The 13,246-nt window shown below is 38.2% G+C and overlaps 1 protein-coding gene across 1 annotated transcript in view; it reads left to right on the forward strand.

The window, feature by feature from the left end:
* Nucleotides 1–13,246, forward strand: part of Lmbrd1 (LMBR1 domain containing 1) — a 91,050-nt gene that overhangs the window by 38,362 nt on the left and 39,442 nt on the right. The window contains exons 6-7 of the mRNA XM_048430444.3: nt 4,939–5,027; nt 8,332–8,405. Coding sequence (XP_048286401.3) covers nt 4,939–5,027; nt 8,332–8,405 — 163 coding nt within the window. The remainder of the gene's footprint in view (nt 1–4,938; nt 5,028–8,331; nt 8,406–13,246) is intronic.

The raw sequence follows: 13,246 nt of genomic DNA on the forward strand, positions 1-13,246 counted from the left end.
AGCTATCTGAGACTGTGTTCTTCTCATTACCATATGTAAAGATTTGAATGAGGCATGTATGTCAATTAAGTGATTTACTGAACTTTTTGAGAATTATTTTAAATTTACTTTTTGTTTTCAATCCATCCCTACTGCAGTTTCCCCTACTTCACCTCTCCCATCCTCCACCCTCACCTTGCCTTTCCCCCACATCCTCCTCCTCCTCCTCTTCTCCCTCCTCCTCTGCTTCCCTTCAGAAAAGAGCAGGCCTCCCAGGGCTAACCACTGAGCACAGCATAACAGGGTACAACAAGCTCAGCACAAACCCTCGTATCAAAGCTGTGAGAGACAACTCAGTAGGAGGAAAAGGGTCCCAAGAGCAGACTAAAGCGTCATAGACACCCACCGTTAGGAGGGACTGCTAGTGTGTGTGTGTGTGTGTGTGTGTGTGTGTGTGTGTGTGTGTGTAGAGGACCTAGCTCAGATCCATGCAAGCTCTGATTGCTGCCCCAGTCTCCTGAACCTTGTGAGCACTGCTTAGTTGATATCTGTGAACTATCTCCTGGTGTCCTTGACCTCTCTGGCTCCTACAAAAATACCCTGGTTTCGTTTCGTTTCTTTTCTTTTCTTTTCTTTTCTTTTCTTTTCTTTTCTTTTCTTTTCTTTTCTTTTCCTTTCCTTTCCTTTCCTTTCCTTTCCTTTCTCTTCTTCTCTCCTTCTCTCCTTCTCTCTCTCTCTCTCTCTCTCTCTCTTTCTTTCTTTCTTTCTTTCTTTCTTTCTTTCTTTCTTTCTTTCTTTGTTTTTCAAGACAAAGTTCCTCTGTTTAACAGCTCTATCTGTCCTGGAAATAGCTCTGTAGGCCAGGCTGGCCTTGAACTTAACAGAGATCTGCCTCTGCCTCCCAGGTGCACCACCACCACCACCTAGTTTCTTTGAAAAGGGTTTCCTATTCGTACATCTGTAGATAATTTGTGTCACTAAGGTCTGGTCTAGGCTTGACATTTGTTGGACTCATCAATTTTTGTAGCACTGTGGCTCGTGTCCATGCTAGATCTTGGGGCCAGAAATGAAAGTTGAGGGTCTCTGTTGTGAATGTTCACACAAGGACACGTGTAAACAAGTGAACACAGGTTTAAGCCCTCCAGTGAGAGATGTACACGAGCAGTTGGTGAGAAAGAGCAGAAGTTTACTCTTCTCTGCGGAATCAGAAGACTAGCAATGAGTGGCAGTTGAGCTGGAATTTGAATTGCTCAGTCGGTTAGTTACCTGAAGAGAAAAGGCGAACGATGCGCAGTCTGCAGTAGTTTGTTTGCTCATGCTGCCGTAGCAGAGTGCCACAGACCAGAGGCTTAAACCGTGGACATTTCATTTTCAGAGTTCTTGAAACATGAAGTCTGTGATCAAGATCTTGGCACGTGTGGCCTCTGGTAAAAATTCTGCCTAACTCACAGACAGCCACCTCCTACTATACCATTTTTTCTGTGCTATGTGAAGGAAACTGGTCTCTCCACTTATTTCAAGGGTACCAGTCTTATGGGACAGGGACCCCACTCAGCTGAAGAATGACATAAGAAGTATGTAACTTTAAACCACATTTCCCCTCAAAACAACTAGCAAACAACCAGCAGACCACAATGTGATGTTTCCAGTGATCACATGGACCACTGTCACATGATATTAGACAGCTATGTAGGCTCTAGTGTGCCATGTTTAGGAAATAGTGGATTTTCTCTACTTAGCCATGAGAAGACTGGAGATGTGTGATTGTGACTCCAGGAAAGTTAATATATATGACTCTGACTTAAAAGTTACAGCTCTATGAAGAATGTGTGGACAGGGCTCTTGGGGATCGTGTTTGAGAAGTGATGTATTAAAAGGTAGCAAGATCAGCCAGGTAAGCATCTAGTAATTCAAGTGAGTGAGGATCTGAAAGAGCAGTTTCTCAAGAGAGCAGGAAGGAACAAGATGAGCCATTGGGAAGAGAGAGAGACGTGATGTGCTGGTTGAGGGTAGGAGGTGAAAAGCTTGTGTTTGATTGCGCTAAACTCATCCTTTCAATTCCATATCCCAGAAAGTCATTGGTTAGCCTCTCCTTTGCCTCTTCCCAGTGAGACACTGAACTAAGATAATTCAGTAAGTCAGCAGAGTGTAGAATGCTTTTCCTAAGCAGCTTTGTAGTTTATTATTTTCCGTGATTAGAGGGAGAATTCTAATATTACTGTGTTCCCATTCTGTTTGCTGCTGTGCCTATGGAAACTGGGGTGCTCTGTATTCGCTGTTTTTGAAAAAGGCAAATTAAGAAGATCCTGATTTGATTTGGCTATATCTGTCTTATAATTCTCAATTGCCAAAAGTCATCGATATTTACTAAATGCCTGATAGTCTTATTAACTGCTTTTGCCCCAAAAAGTGATATATCACATCATTATTTGATTTTAATTGGCTTTTTATTAATTTTTGAGAATTTCATACAATATATTTCATCAAATTCACCCCACAGTCTTCACCTTAACTTTTCTTAGATCTATCTCTCCCCACTGCCCTCCCCCTCCCAATTTCATATTTCCCCATTTAAAAAAAACTGTAATAACTAATGGACTCCAATTTGTGCCTTTCCTATACTTTTTCCAATTTGTGCCTTTCCTATACTTCTGCATGTGGGGCCATCCACTGGAGCACGGGCAGCCTGCCAGGAGCTCAGCTCTCAGGAAAGCCGGCTAGTCCTCACCCAGCAGCCATCGCCTGTCCAGAGAGCCTCAGTTGCATGTGGGCCTCATGAGAGCTCAGTTACATGTGAGCCTTAGTTACATGTGGGCAGTCATGAGCCCTTCCTATGCCATGCCCGAAGCCTGGCTAGCTTTATCTGTTCCAGAAGACAGTGTTGCTTGTGGTCTGCTCTCTCCAGTCTTCTCACCGGAGCCAGGCCCCATTTAAAGAGAAACTTGTGCTGATATACATTCCTCATTGTTATCTTTTCTGGACCGGTCCTTAGATACTTGACTGTTGTTTAGGATTTAGGATTTAGTTATAGAGTTATTTTTTTATTCTACCTATTGACATTTCTCTTTGCATAAAATTGTTTTGGTTCTGTCTCTTAATAATGAAATCCCAGCCGTGATGTGGTTGAGGAAGTGCTTTGAGTCTCTGCTCTAGTTTCTGCCTGAACTAATGACTGGGAAGTCTCTGATGGATTGTATTCAAATAATTAATTTTTTAAAGTCACTCTGACTAACAGTTTGTATCATTTCTTAAAGTTTAGTTTAAAAATTCAAGTCATTTGGCCTTTCCACTGTTACTTTTGTGTTGTTGAACAGCCAACCTCAGAAGTTGGATTATGAGGTTCCTCAAAGCTTGGTTTATTCTGCCTATGCATAATATTTTTGATTACCAAATGAAATTCTTGAGATTGACTACTACATTTTAAGTATTTAATATATGTTATAATTGTAGTTAAATGAATTTTTTATAAAATATTTTTCTATGCTCACAAAATGATTATTCCCAACAGAAATTTTCAAAATATACTTTGTGGTCTCTCAAGAAAAAGTTATGCTCAAATAATTGAGTTATTATATAACTCGTTCTTTCTTGCTTATTTTTCTGTTAAATAAATCTTAGTAGTTAAATTAATTATTAATAGTATTGATATATTTAGGATATAGAAGTTATTTTTTTAAAAAAACTATTCCACTTGACTTCTTCTGTTTGACTTTTTTTGCTGGACAATAAATGAAGTTTATGCTTGTGCTTTTGAGTAGTTAGTTTTCTTTCTTAATGTGATAAGAATTGAAGTCTTCAAGATTAAGAAGACTCAAGGCAATGCAAATAGTTAGAATTGCCCTCTACAAGGTGGGAATTGAACTCGGAGCCTTGGTATGCTAGGCAAACCTTGAGAAACACTATACCACTGACCCATATCTGCAGCTGACTGGTTCGGAATTAAGTAGCCTGGCATATACATCCCATCCATCTTTTTAGAAGAACTGGAGTAAAGGTTAGAATACTAAAGTTTAAAAATAATTGCTGTTTTGGGAAAATGTTTTCTATACAGATACTTTACCATATCAACATATTCATTATTTCTTCTATTAAAAAAACTGCATACACCTTACTGCTTTTCTTCTAATTAAATTAGTTTAGGAAGGAGGTGTCAAAGTTCTCTTTTGCCCGTTAGAGTGGTTTCCCATGTATGTTTACTTAGGACATCTGATTTTTACCTGAATGTCTTGATGTGGTTTATTGTTTGGGGCTAGAAAATAAATTGACTATTCTGTTTTCCATTTGTTTCTTAGTGTAAGCTCTTGTAGTTGTGTTTCTGTTTGAGTGAGCTCCTCTCACTTGTAGATTAGAAAGCAAAAGACAAATGTATTTATTATTTGTATTGAGTAGGATCTTGAAAGATATTGAAAAGAAGAAAAACAAAAAGCCATCTCTAGTTTCACTGTTTAATATTTACTGTTTATTGTGATGCATTTGTTTCAGTTTACATATAAATATTTTGAAATGATTGTATTATTTATTTTTCTGATGATTCACCATAGAATTTTTCTTATATCATGGGTCAGAATAAATATGTGATACAGTTAGTACATAGATGAGAAACCCCCATACCTCTGTGGCCGTACAGGTTAGTATACAGTTAGTACGTAGATGAGGAACCCCCAGACCTCTGTGCCCGTACAGATGAGTATACAGTTAGTACATAGATGAGGAACCCCCATACCTCTGTGTCCATACAGGTTAGTGTACGTAGATGAGGAACCCCCATACCTCTGTGTTCGTACAGGTTAGTATACAGTTAGTACGTAGATGAGAAACTCCCCATACCTCTGTGTCTGTACAGGACTAGCTTTTGGAAAAATTGATTTTTCTTTAAAAATCTTGAAAATTGAGTTTCAGACCTCTCGGTTTTCTGTAACTTCCTTTGAGGCGTTTAAACAGAGTTATCTTTTCCTTTAGTGCTTTTGTGCCACTGAATCTTCCCAGCAACAAGAATTCTACCGAGTGGGAAAAGGTGAAGTTCCTGTTTGAAGAACTTGGCAGTAGTCGTAAGTATTGAAAACATTTTCTCAAGTAATTCTTGTCTGTGTTTTTTGGGAACTTATGAAAATTAGCAAGTTTTTATTTTCCTAGGAACTTAATTCTACCATTCTTTACTTAAATGAGGAGGTTCAAGCTGCCTTCCAGCTATTATGTAGGTAATACATAATAGATTCTTCAATTTTGCATGAAGTTACCATGTTATAAAGAAACTTTAATGTGCAAAGTATTTTAATGGACTTATTATTTTAATGTGGTCTTTAATTCTTTATGATAACAGAATAATATGTTAAAGAAGTATGATGGTGGCATATTGATTTTTATTTTACATTTTTAATAGAATGCTCTATGATGCTATTAAAGATGAAGTAGTATTTCATTGAGAATGTAAATTACATGTTTCATATGAATTAAATAATGTTTGGCTGTAGATTTATGTCACCAGAACACATCAGGATTGCTTTTCTTGGAATTCTAACAAAACAAAGCCTAGGTCATAGAGAATAGGTTAATAGTTAAAGAATTCTTTAAGACTCTCTAGTTGTATGCGTATGTGCGGAGGGCATGGGTATGTGCACATGAATACAGGTGAGGGCAGAGACGTTGTTACAGATGGTGGTGAGCAGCCACTTACAGCCCTGTGTCGGCGCTGGGAACTGAACTCTGGTCCTCGGCAAGAGCTGTAAGAGCTATGAGCTGCTGAGACATCGCTCCATCCTGCGAACCACTATTTTAAGGGGGAGGAATTGGCAAGTTCAGGTGGCTACATTTAAAGAGTTCCTTAGTTTTCGAAAAATAGCTTTATTATTAGAAAGAGAAGTTAGGTTAAAACAGTAAAAATATTACTCAAAACTTTGTGTGTGTGTTTGAACATATCAACTAATTCTAAACAAAGGTAGCTTCCTAACTTTTATAAATGCTGTACGGAGGTGTTCTTGCTTTGTGTTTGCTCTCTCATAGTCCTGTACATCCTTTGATCAGCCTTCTTGTTTCTTACCCATAAGGCGCATTAAATAATGATTAAACTGTGCCGTGGGATCTGCCATGAAACTTGTAATTTTCTCGACTTTCACTTGATGCTTCATCTTATACACCAAAGTCCCTTAGTGTCTCCTGGCGACAGCAAGAGTAAGGACAGTGGGACTGGCACTGCTGCAGTCACTGTGGGTTTGTGGCCTTGACCCGACGGCTGCACTGGCCACTGCTTTTCTTGCTGCTAACTCCTTTACAGTTTTGGGTTGCTTTTCTGCCCCAAACATCAGTGCTTAGCCGGTAGCATTCTTGATTTTTGTCATTCTCTTACAATTTTGTCTCTCTTTAGTCTCGGTTTTATTTTATATTAAATCTAAAATGCCACATTTTACATAATCTAGCTATAATATATTTTAAAGTCTAATTTCATTATCCAGCTGTACTTTCTTGTGTGTATGGGTATTTTGCATGTATGTATGTATGTCTGTGCACCACATACATGCCTGGTAGCATGAAGGCCAGAGAGGAAATCTTTTTCCTAGGAACGGGAGTTACATATGCTTGTGAGCTGCTGTGCGGGTGCTGGGATTGAACCTGGGTCTTTTGGAAGAGCAGCCAGTGCTCTTAACTACTGAACCGTCTCTTCAGTCTCTACTCAAGAGTTTCTAGTTTCATTTCTCCCATCCCACTTTTTGTATATGTTAGATCAAGTACATTTAACTGTTTCAAATGTATGTTTAAATATGTTCTAAAACAAACATATTGTGCACATGCATGTTATGTAAATATGTGTGTGCATATCTGAGTTTAGTCAGGGTGTTGAACAAGTCCAACAGCAAAAATCGCTTAGTGTACTATTCAGTTAATATCACCTCCCATGATGTAATTTATTAAACTATATATTACCTTACTTGTTTAAAAGTATTATCAATATATTGCCATTTTCGTATATATCTGGCTTCTTTCACCGAACAGTGCTTTAAGATTAATTTATATAATTGTTTTTTGTAGCAAAGTAATAGATTGTATAACTATGCCACAACTTCTCAGTCAATAGAATCTGTTTATGTCCATTCCCAGTTCATTGATCCTATTTTATCAAGGAAATATCATTCTCAGTTAATAATAGCTATATTCCGTAGTATTTCTTTATGTGACCTGATACAGTTTTGTTCCACTGTAGACTCTCGCTCTTGACCTTCATAACTTGCTAGACAGCATTTCTAATTTATTTGGTTGGTAGGGTTTTAACCTCCACAATGGCAATACCAGTTGAGGTGACAGTGCATTAGGGGCATTTCCCAGGCCCACCCCTGGATACAGAGCTAGGTAATGGATAGCTGCTGAGAGAAGTGGATCGTTATCCAGGAATGAGCCCCTGCTAGGTGATCCAGTTTCAGGAGGTCATCCCTAAGTGCATGTACACAAGAGCAACAGTGAATGAACTTAGTAACCTGTATATGCATGTAATAATAGAAGAGATCAGAACTTGAGCGGGTTTGGAGACTGGAGGCATGCGCAGAATTGGAGGGACAGGCGGAAATGTAAATACAGTACTCATGAAATTCTCAAAACAATTAATTTAAATAAAATTTAAAAGTAAATCTTGAAAAAAATGAAATAAACTCTAAAGATTTTAGGCTACATATAAAATAATATTTTCAAGTTAAGGAAAAATTAACCCCAAATTATCACAACTAAAGGAAGGCAGAAAAAAGAGAAGGGTAGGGTATTCCTAGGTAGTCCAGGCATGGGCTGGGGAGATGGCACCTCAGTGGGCATGAGGACATAAGTATGGATCCTGGCCACCAGCATAAAAGGTCTGTAACCTCACAACTGACTGGAGACAGGACGAGCCCCCAGGCTTGCTGGCTAGTCAGTGTAGATGAATTGCTGAACTTCAGGTTCAATGAAAGACCAACGTGCAGACCACAGAGGAAGACAGAGTGTGGACATTGTACCTCCACCTCCACACGCACACGTGGACACAGAGGACAAGCTCCAGGCAATCCTTTTGTCGTCTTCTTATGCATCTAATAGTTTACTGATTTCTTTTTAGGTCCAACAATTAAACTGGGTTTTTTTTTTTATAATTTTAAAAGGTGAAGGAAAGGAATTCTTAGCTGATCTAAAGGATTGTGTGCAGATCAATTTATAAAGACTTCTTTAGAAAGTCCTCTCTTGAATAGGATTAGCACTTGAAGGACACAGTAATATTTATTTGTTTTATTCCTTCATAATGCCTAAGGATCCTTATTTATATATTTTACATTGCTGTAATAAATATAAACATTAGAGTAGTAAAGATGTACATTAACTGTGTGTTTTCATTTTCCGCAGATGGCTTAGCTGCGCTGTCATTTTCTATCAGTTCTCTGACCTTGATTGGGATGTTGGCAGCCATCACGTACACAGTAAGTGCAGTGGGGGTCTGAGCTCCGCACAGCAGCATCCTTTGCGCCCGCTCATCTTGCACTTCAGTCATCTACGCACCGTCCTTCGCTCTTCAAATTAAGAGATTGAGAGGATGATAAATTTTCAGTAACTTGGTCACAGTTATATGTTTGCACAATTAGTACTGAGAAATGAATCTTATAACTTGTGAATGAATTACAACTAGTTCTATCCTGTGCAGTAAGTGGATTTAGTGTTGGTACGTGCCAGACCCCAGAACCGTAGGCCACTATGTTACTAGCTTATAGATTTATTCTGTCTGCACATGTACTTTTACAACCAGACACTGACACTCCTCCAGTCTGTAGAGCCTGGTGCTGTATTTTCTAGCTTTCTGATTTTGTTCCAGTGTCCTTGAAATAGCAAGGCACGGCAGATGACTACTATGTATACACATTGCTCTGTGGTTGGGTCAGATAAAGAAGAAAAGGGCCATAGTCGATGCTCTATCTTACCCCCTTCCCCACTGAACTGTATAAACAGCATCTAAATGATCTGGAAGCTTTTGAGATTAATAAAATTATTCATAGAGCATTCCTGATTCTTGTAAAGATGGGAAATACTGTTCTTTTGGAAACACTTTTGGATATCTTTCTTTAGGCATAAAAGAGATGGGCTGTTACTCTCATAGCAGAATCAAGTCATGTTACATGATCATTCATGTTTTGTTACACACATCATTAAAAGACCTTGGATTGGCACGATTGTTCAGTGGGTAAAAGTATCTGCCACCAAGACTAACAGATTCTGAATTTGATTTCTGGAACTAATTATCTACATACGTGTCCAAATACACACACACACACACACACACACACACACACACACACACACACACACAGAGAGAGAGAGAGAGAGAGAGATAATGTATAAAGATATTTTTTTTAAAAAATTAGCCTAATAAACATGCATATATCTTTAACATCTTGAGGTGCTTATTTGGGTACTTAGTTTTATTATTCATTTTCAGTTTTCTATGTTTTAATGTATTATGCATAAGGAATTTGCCATCTGCTAGTAGTGGGTAGTCTGTCTGCCTCACAGAGTATGTTTATAGCTTGTTAGTTATTTGTCTTTTTGCAGAGAAGTCACAAATTGTAACCCAATCAGGAGTTAGACCTGGGGCCACTGTTCTCTGGCTGGTCTGACGTACTGATTTTGAGTTAGTTTCTTAACCTTCTTGAGTTTGTATCTTCTAGATTAGATGGGACTAGGAGAAGTTTCACAGGTGTTTGTGAAGTTTGAGGTGTTGTTTATAGAAGTCCTGGGTAATTTATGGGGAAATGAGACAAACAACAGATGAAAGATTAGTCAGGAGAAACAAATAGACACAAGAGAAAACCAATGTGTAATGCCACTGTCAGGAGCTCTATAAGGTCTAGGAGTCACCCTGCTTGGAGTCTGCTGCATTTCTCTGGATTCTTGAGATTATGGGAGACTTCCATGTCAGAGACAAAAGATTTTGTTAACCAATTAGCAGTGCTCCATAGACTTGATGTTGCCTTGTTCAGGTTTCCTGGGTTTCAGTTTCCACCAGCAACTGTGTGTAGAATCAGAGAAAACATGAGGTGGGATGCTTTGCAGAATAGGAGTTCCAGCTCAGGAACGCTGAATCATTATATGGATAGTAAACATGACTCCCTTCTTCCAAAGAAACACACTGCCTGTATCTGCCAAGGCTATTTGCTACGCAGATGTCCTTCAAATGAGACTATGGGTGTGTGTGTGTGTGTGTGTGTCGGGGGGTGTCAGGTGATTCCTAACTTGTAATTTGTGAGTTAGGAGGAAAGTAAGGGAAGTCACTAAGCCCATTTGAAAGACAGCTTCCTGCAGGAGCAGTGTTATGATAGAGAGAAATAGATGTTTTTAATTCACTAACTTTATTTTATGTGTGGATGTATTGCCTGCATGTATGTGTACCACTGTGTTCGGCCGCCTGCAAAAGCCAGAAGAGGGAACCAGCTCTCCTGGAACGGAAATTGTAGATAATTGTGACCTGCCTTGTGGGTCTTAGGGATCAGACATGGGTCCTCTGCAAGAGCAGCCAGTGTTCTTAATGCTGAGCTATCTCTCCAGCCCATAGAAAAATATATTTAACTAATGTTTCATGTTGTTCAAAATAAAACTTTGAAATTTTTTCATTTAATCATTTAAACCAAATGATCATGTTGAATTGAAATATTCTTAAAGCAGTTTTTCTCACACACAAAAGAGTGACCTTCACAATAGTGTTAAAGTAACCAGAGTAGCACTTATTACTAGGATTGGGACCTAGAGGGCACCGAGGACCTGCAGAGTAGAAAGGAAGGCTCTGAGGTCCCCAGGTCAAGGAAGAGGTTTCTGAGGAGTAGCCTAGGAGTCACAGATTTTCTTTAATAAAATGGAGGTTCTTACTATGAATCTCGCATTCAAGACTTCCCTAACTACTCTGTCATCGCCATTTCTTAGTGGTCAAGGTGAATAATATTCCAGAAATTCAGTGTGATAGTTTAACTAAACAGTGTAACAAGATACAATCCACTGACCACCTGTGAAATAGTTGTTGTTAACTTTGCTGACTATTTAGTTTTGTCTACACCAAACTACAATTTCTACTTCTTTCTTTTCTCTCTAAAACTAAAAACATGCACAAAGCAATTATATCATGAACAGTGAGAAAATGAATTATTCAAATATGTGCAAGTCAGAGATGTATCCATAGTTGATGGTTAGTTGGAATTGGGCGGATATAGAAAAAGAATAAATATCATTTCAATAGCACTAGAAATATGCTTGGAGCACAGTGAAATAATATTTCACACCTAACCCAGGGCTTGACTCGTTTTATCACCGATATTGGCAGTGGAAGGAAGGAAAGCATGTAGAGCTGAGTTAGTTTGTGTGGGTTTTATATGACATCTCCTATCTGATCACTTGCTTTCCTGGTAGAAATGGGCCAGTAATCTTAATATTAAAGTCTAGTCAGAAACACGCCAGTTCTTTTGGAAATTATAAACAAAAAACAAAAATAACCCCACAATCATTTGTAGATGGCACCTTTAGTGTAAATAGGTAATTAATGTTACTAATTATATTTGTTTACAATTGATCTACAGAGGTTTCCAACCTTATATGGAAGGGCTTGATTGGCCAGCTTCTGACATGTAGTATGAAAGAAAGCATGGCAGACAAAGAGGTAGACTGCTATGACCCTGACTAGACAGTCAGCTAGACAGGAAATGGTGTCTCCTCCAGAATTCATAAATAATTTTTATATTGAATTCACAGTCATTTCTAAACCAACAATGTGTGGTTTTCATATATGTTTAAACTATGTTTTATATATATATATATATAAATTTCATATATATTATGTATTTAATTTAGTTTAGAGACTAGTTGATTATTAAATTTTCTCTTTGCTTCTGACATTGTTTTATGTCATAAGGATTAGCTATGTAATCTTACACACTCAGTTTTTAGAGAATGAAAAACTAGTTTAATCTGCTTATTATTTTAAGTTTAAGTTGAAAAAGGAGCTGATACCTTTCAAATTTAACAAATGAAACCTCTGGGGATACATATCTATGTAGATATTGTAAATTTTCTTGGTGCCACCACGTGGGGAAATGTTAAATTAAAATATTTCCGTGCATAATATGGCCAGTGGTGTGCTTAGAGACAAGATCACTAACTGCATACTCATCAGGGGACTTTAAATATGTCATATGTTATCCTACTCTATGTACATTTACTATAGATTGGCTATTAGTGGCCATGTGTAGTACAGTATTTTCTTTTATGCTATCGAGAATTCATAATGTATCTGGTTTGCATTATTCTACGCTCATGTTTGGGATCTGCTTTGAGGCTGCTAATGCACCAGTCAGTGAATTTACATTGTTGGGTTGTTTTTTTTGTCTCACCATTAAGGCATTACTTAAAAAGAAAAATATATACCCATCTCTGTCTGTCTGCCTAGCTATATATCTATATCCATATATATGTATGTATGTATGTGCAAAACAACTTCTAACTGAGTCTCGCCCCTTCTAAGAACGCAGAACACTTCACCGTTGCTCTACAAAAAGCCATGCAGCTGTTTGTTGTAGTGAATGTTTATTTTACTCTGTGTTCCTTTGCTCTCCTCCGCTCTGTCTGGACTGTTTCTATGTCGTGCCTAAGACCATCTTAGATATGCAGGTGGCAGTTAAACTCAGTACTTTATACCAGCGATGCATGTAGCGCAAGGAAGGTGACTATTCTGTAACCAGGACTGCATTGCGTTTGCTAGGGACACTGCTGTGTCACGACTCTGTCTCGGCAGTTAGAAGAGTGTCAGTGTCAGGACATAGTCAGCCTTCCCTACGGGAATGAGGAGACAATGTATGTGTCCTTGTAAGGAAGACCTAAATCACAGCACGTGTGTCCTGAATTACTGGTTTTACAGTGTATGGGGAATGTTTGTTTATTTTCCATGTCCTCGTTGTTGTCCAACCTTAGCAAAAATCTAAGAATTTTGAGTTGAAAATATCATTCTAAGGAAGGAGTAACATATATAAAAAAGTTTCCATCCTAAACTGAGCAGGGAAATAAGATGGAAGAAATGTTTGAACTTTCTGCATAATGTTTTTAAACACTTTGGTTGTTGACTTATTTTTGGAAGCAAAGCAAAACAACAAAAATTGGAGGCAATTAGGGCTAACCTACAAGCATTTTAAAGGCTTATCATGTTAAACTTGTCAGTTTCCTAGAAATCCACTGGAGGGCAGTAGTAAGCAATAAAAGTGCTTTGTACATCGCCCCCCCCACGAAGTATGAA

The sequence above is a fragment of the Myodes glareolus genome, chromosome 18 (assembly GCF_982192425.1).
Source record: "Myodes glareolus chromosome 18, mMyoGla1.1, whole genome shotgun sequence".
Classification (NCBI taxonomy): domain Eukaryota; kingdom Metazoa; phylum Chordata; class Mammalia; order Rodentia; family Cricetidae; genus Myodes; species Myodes glareolus.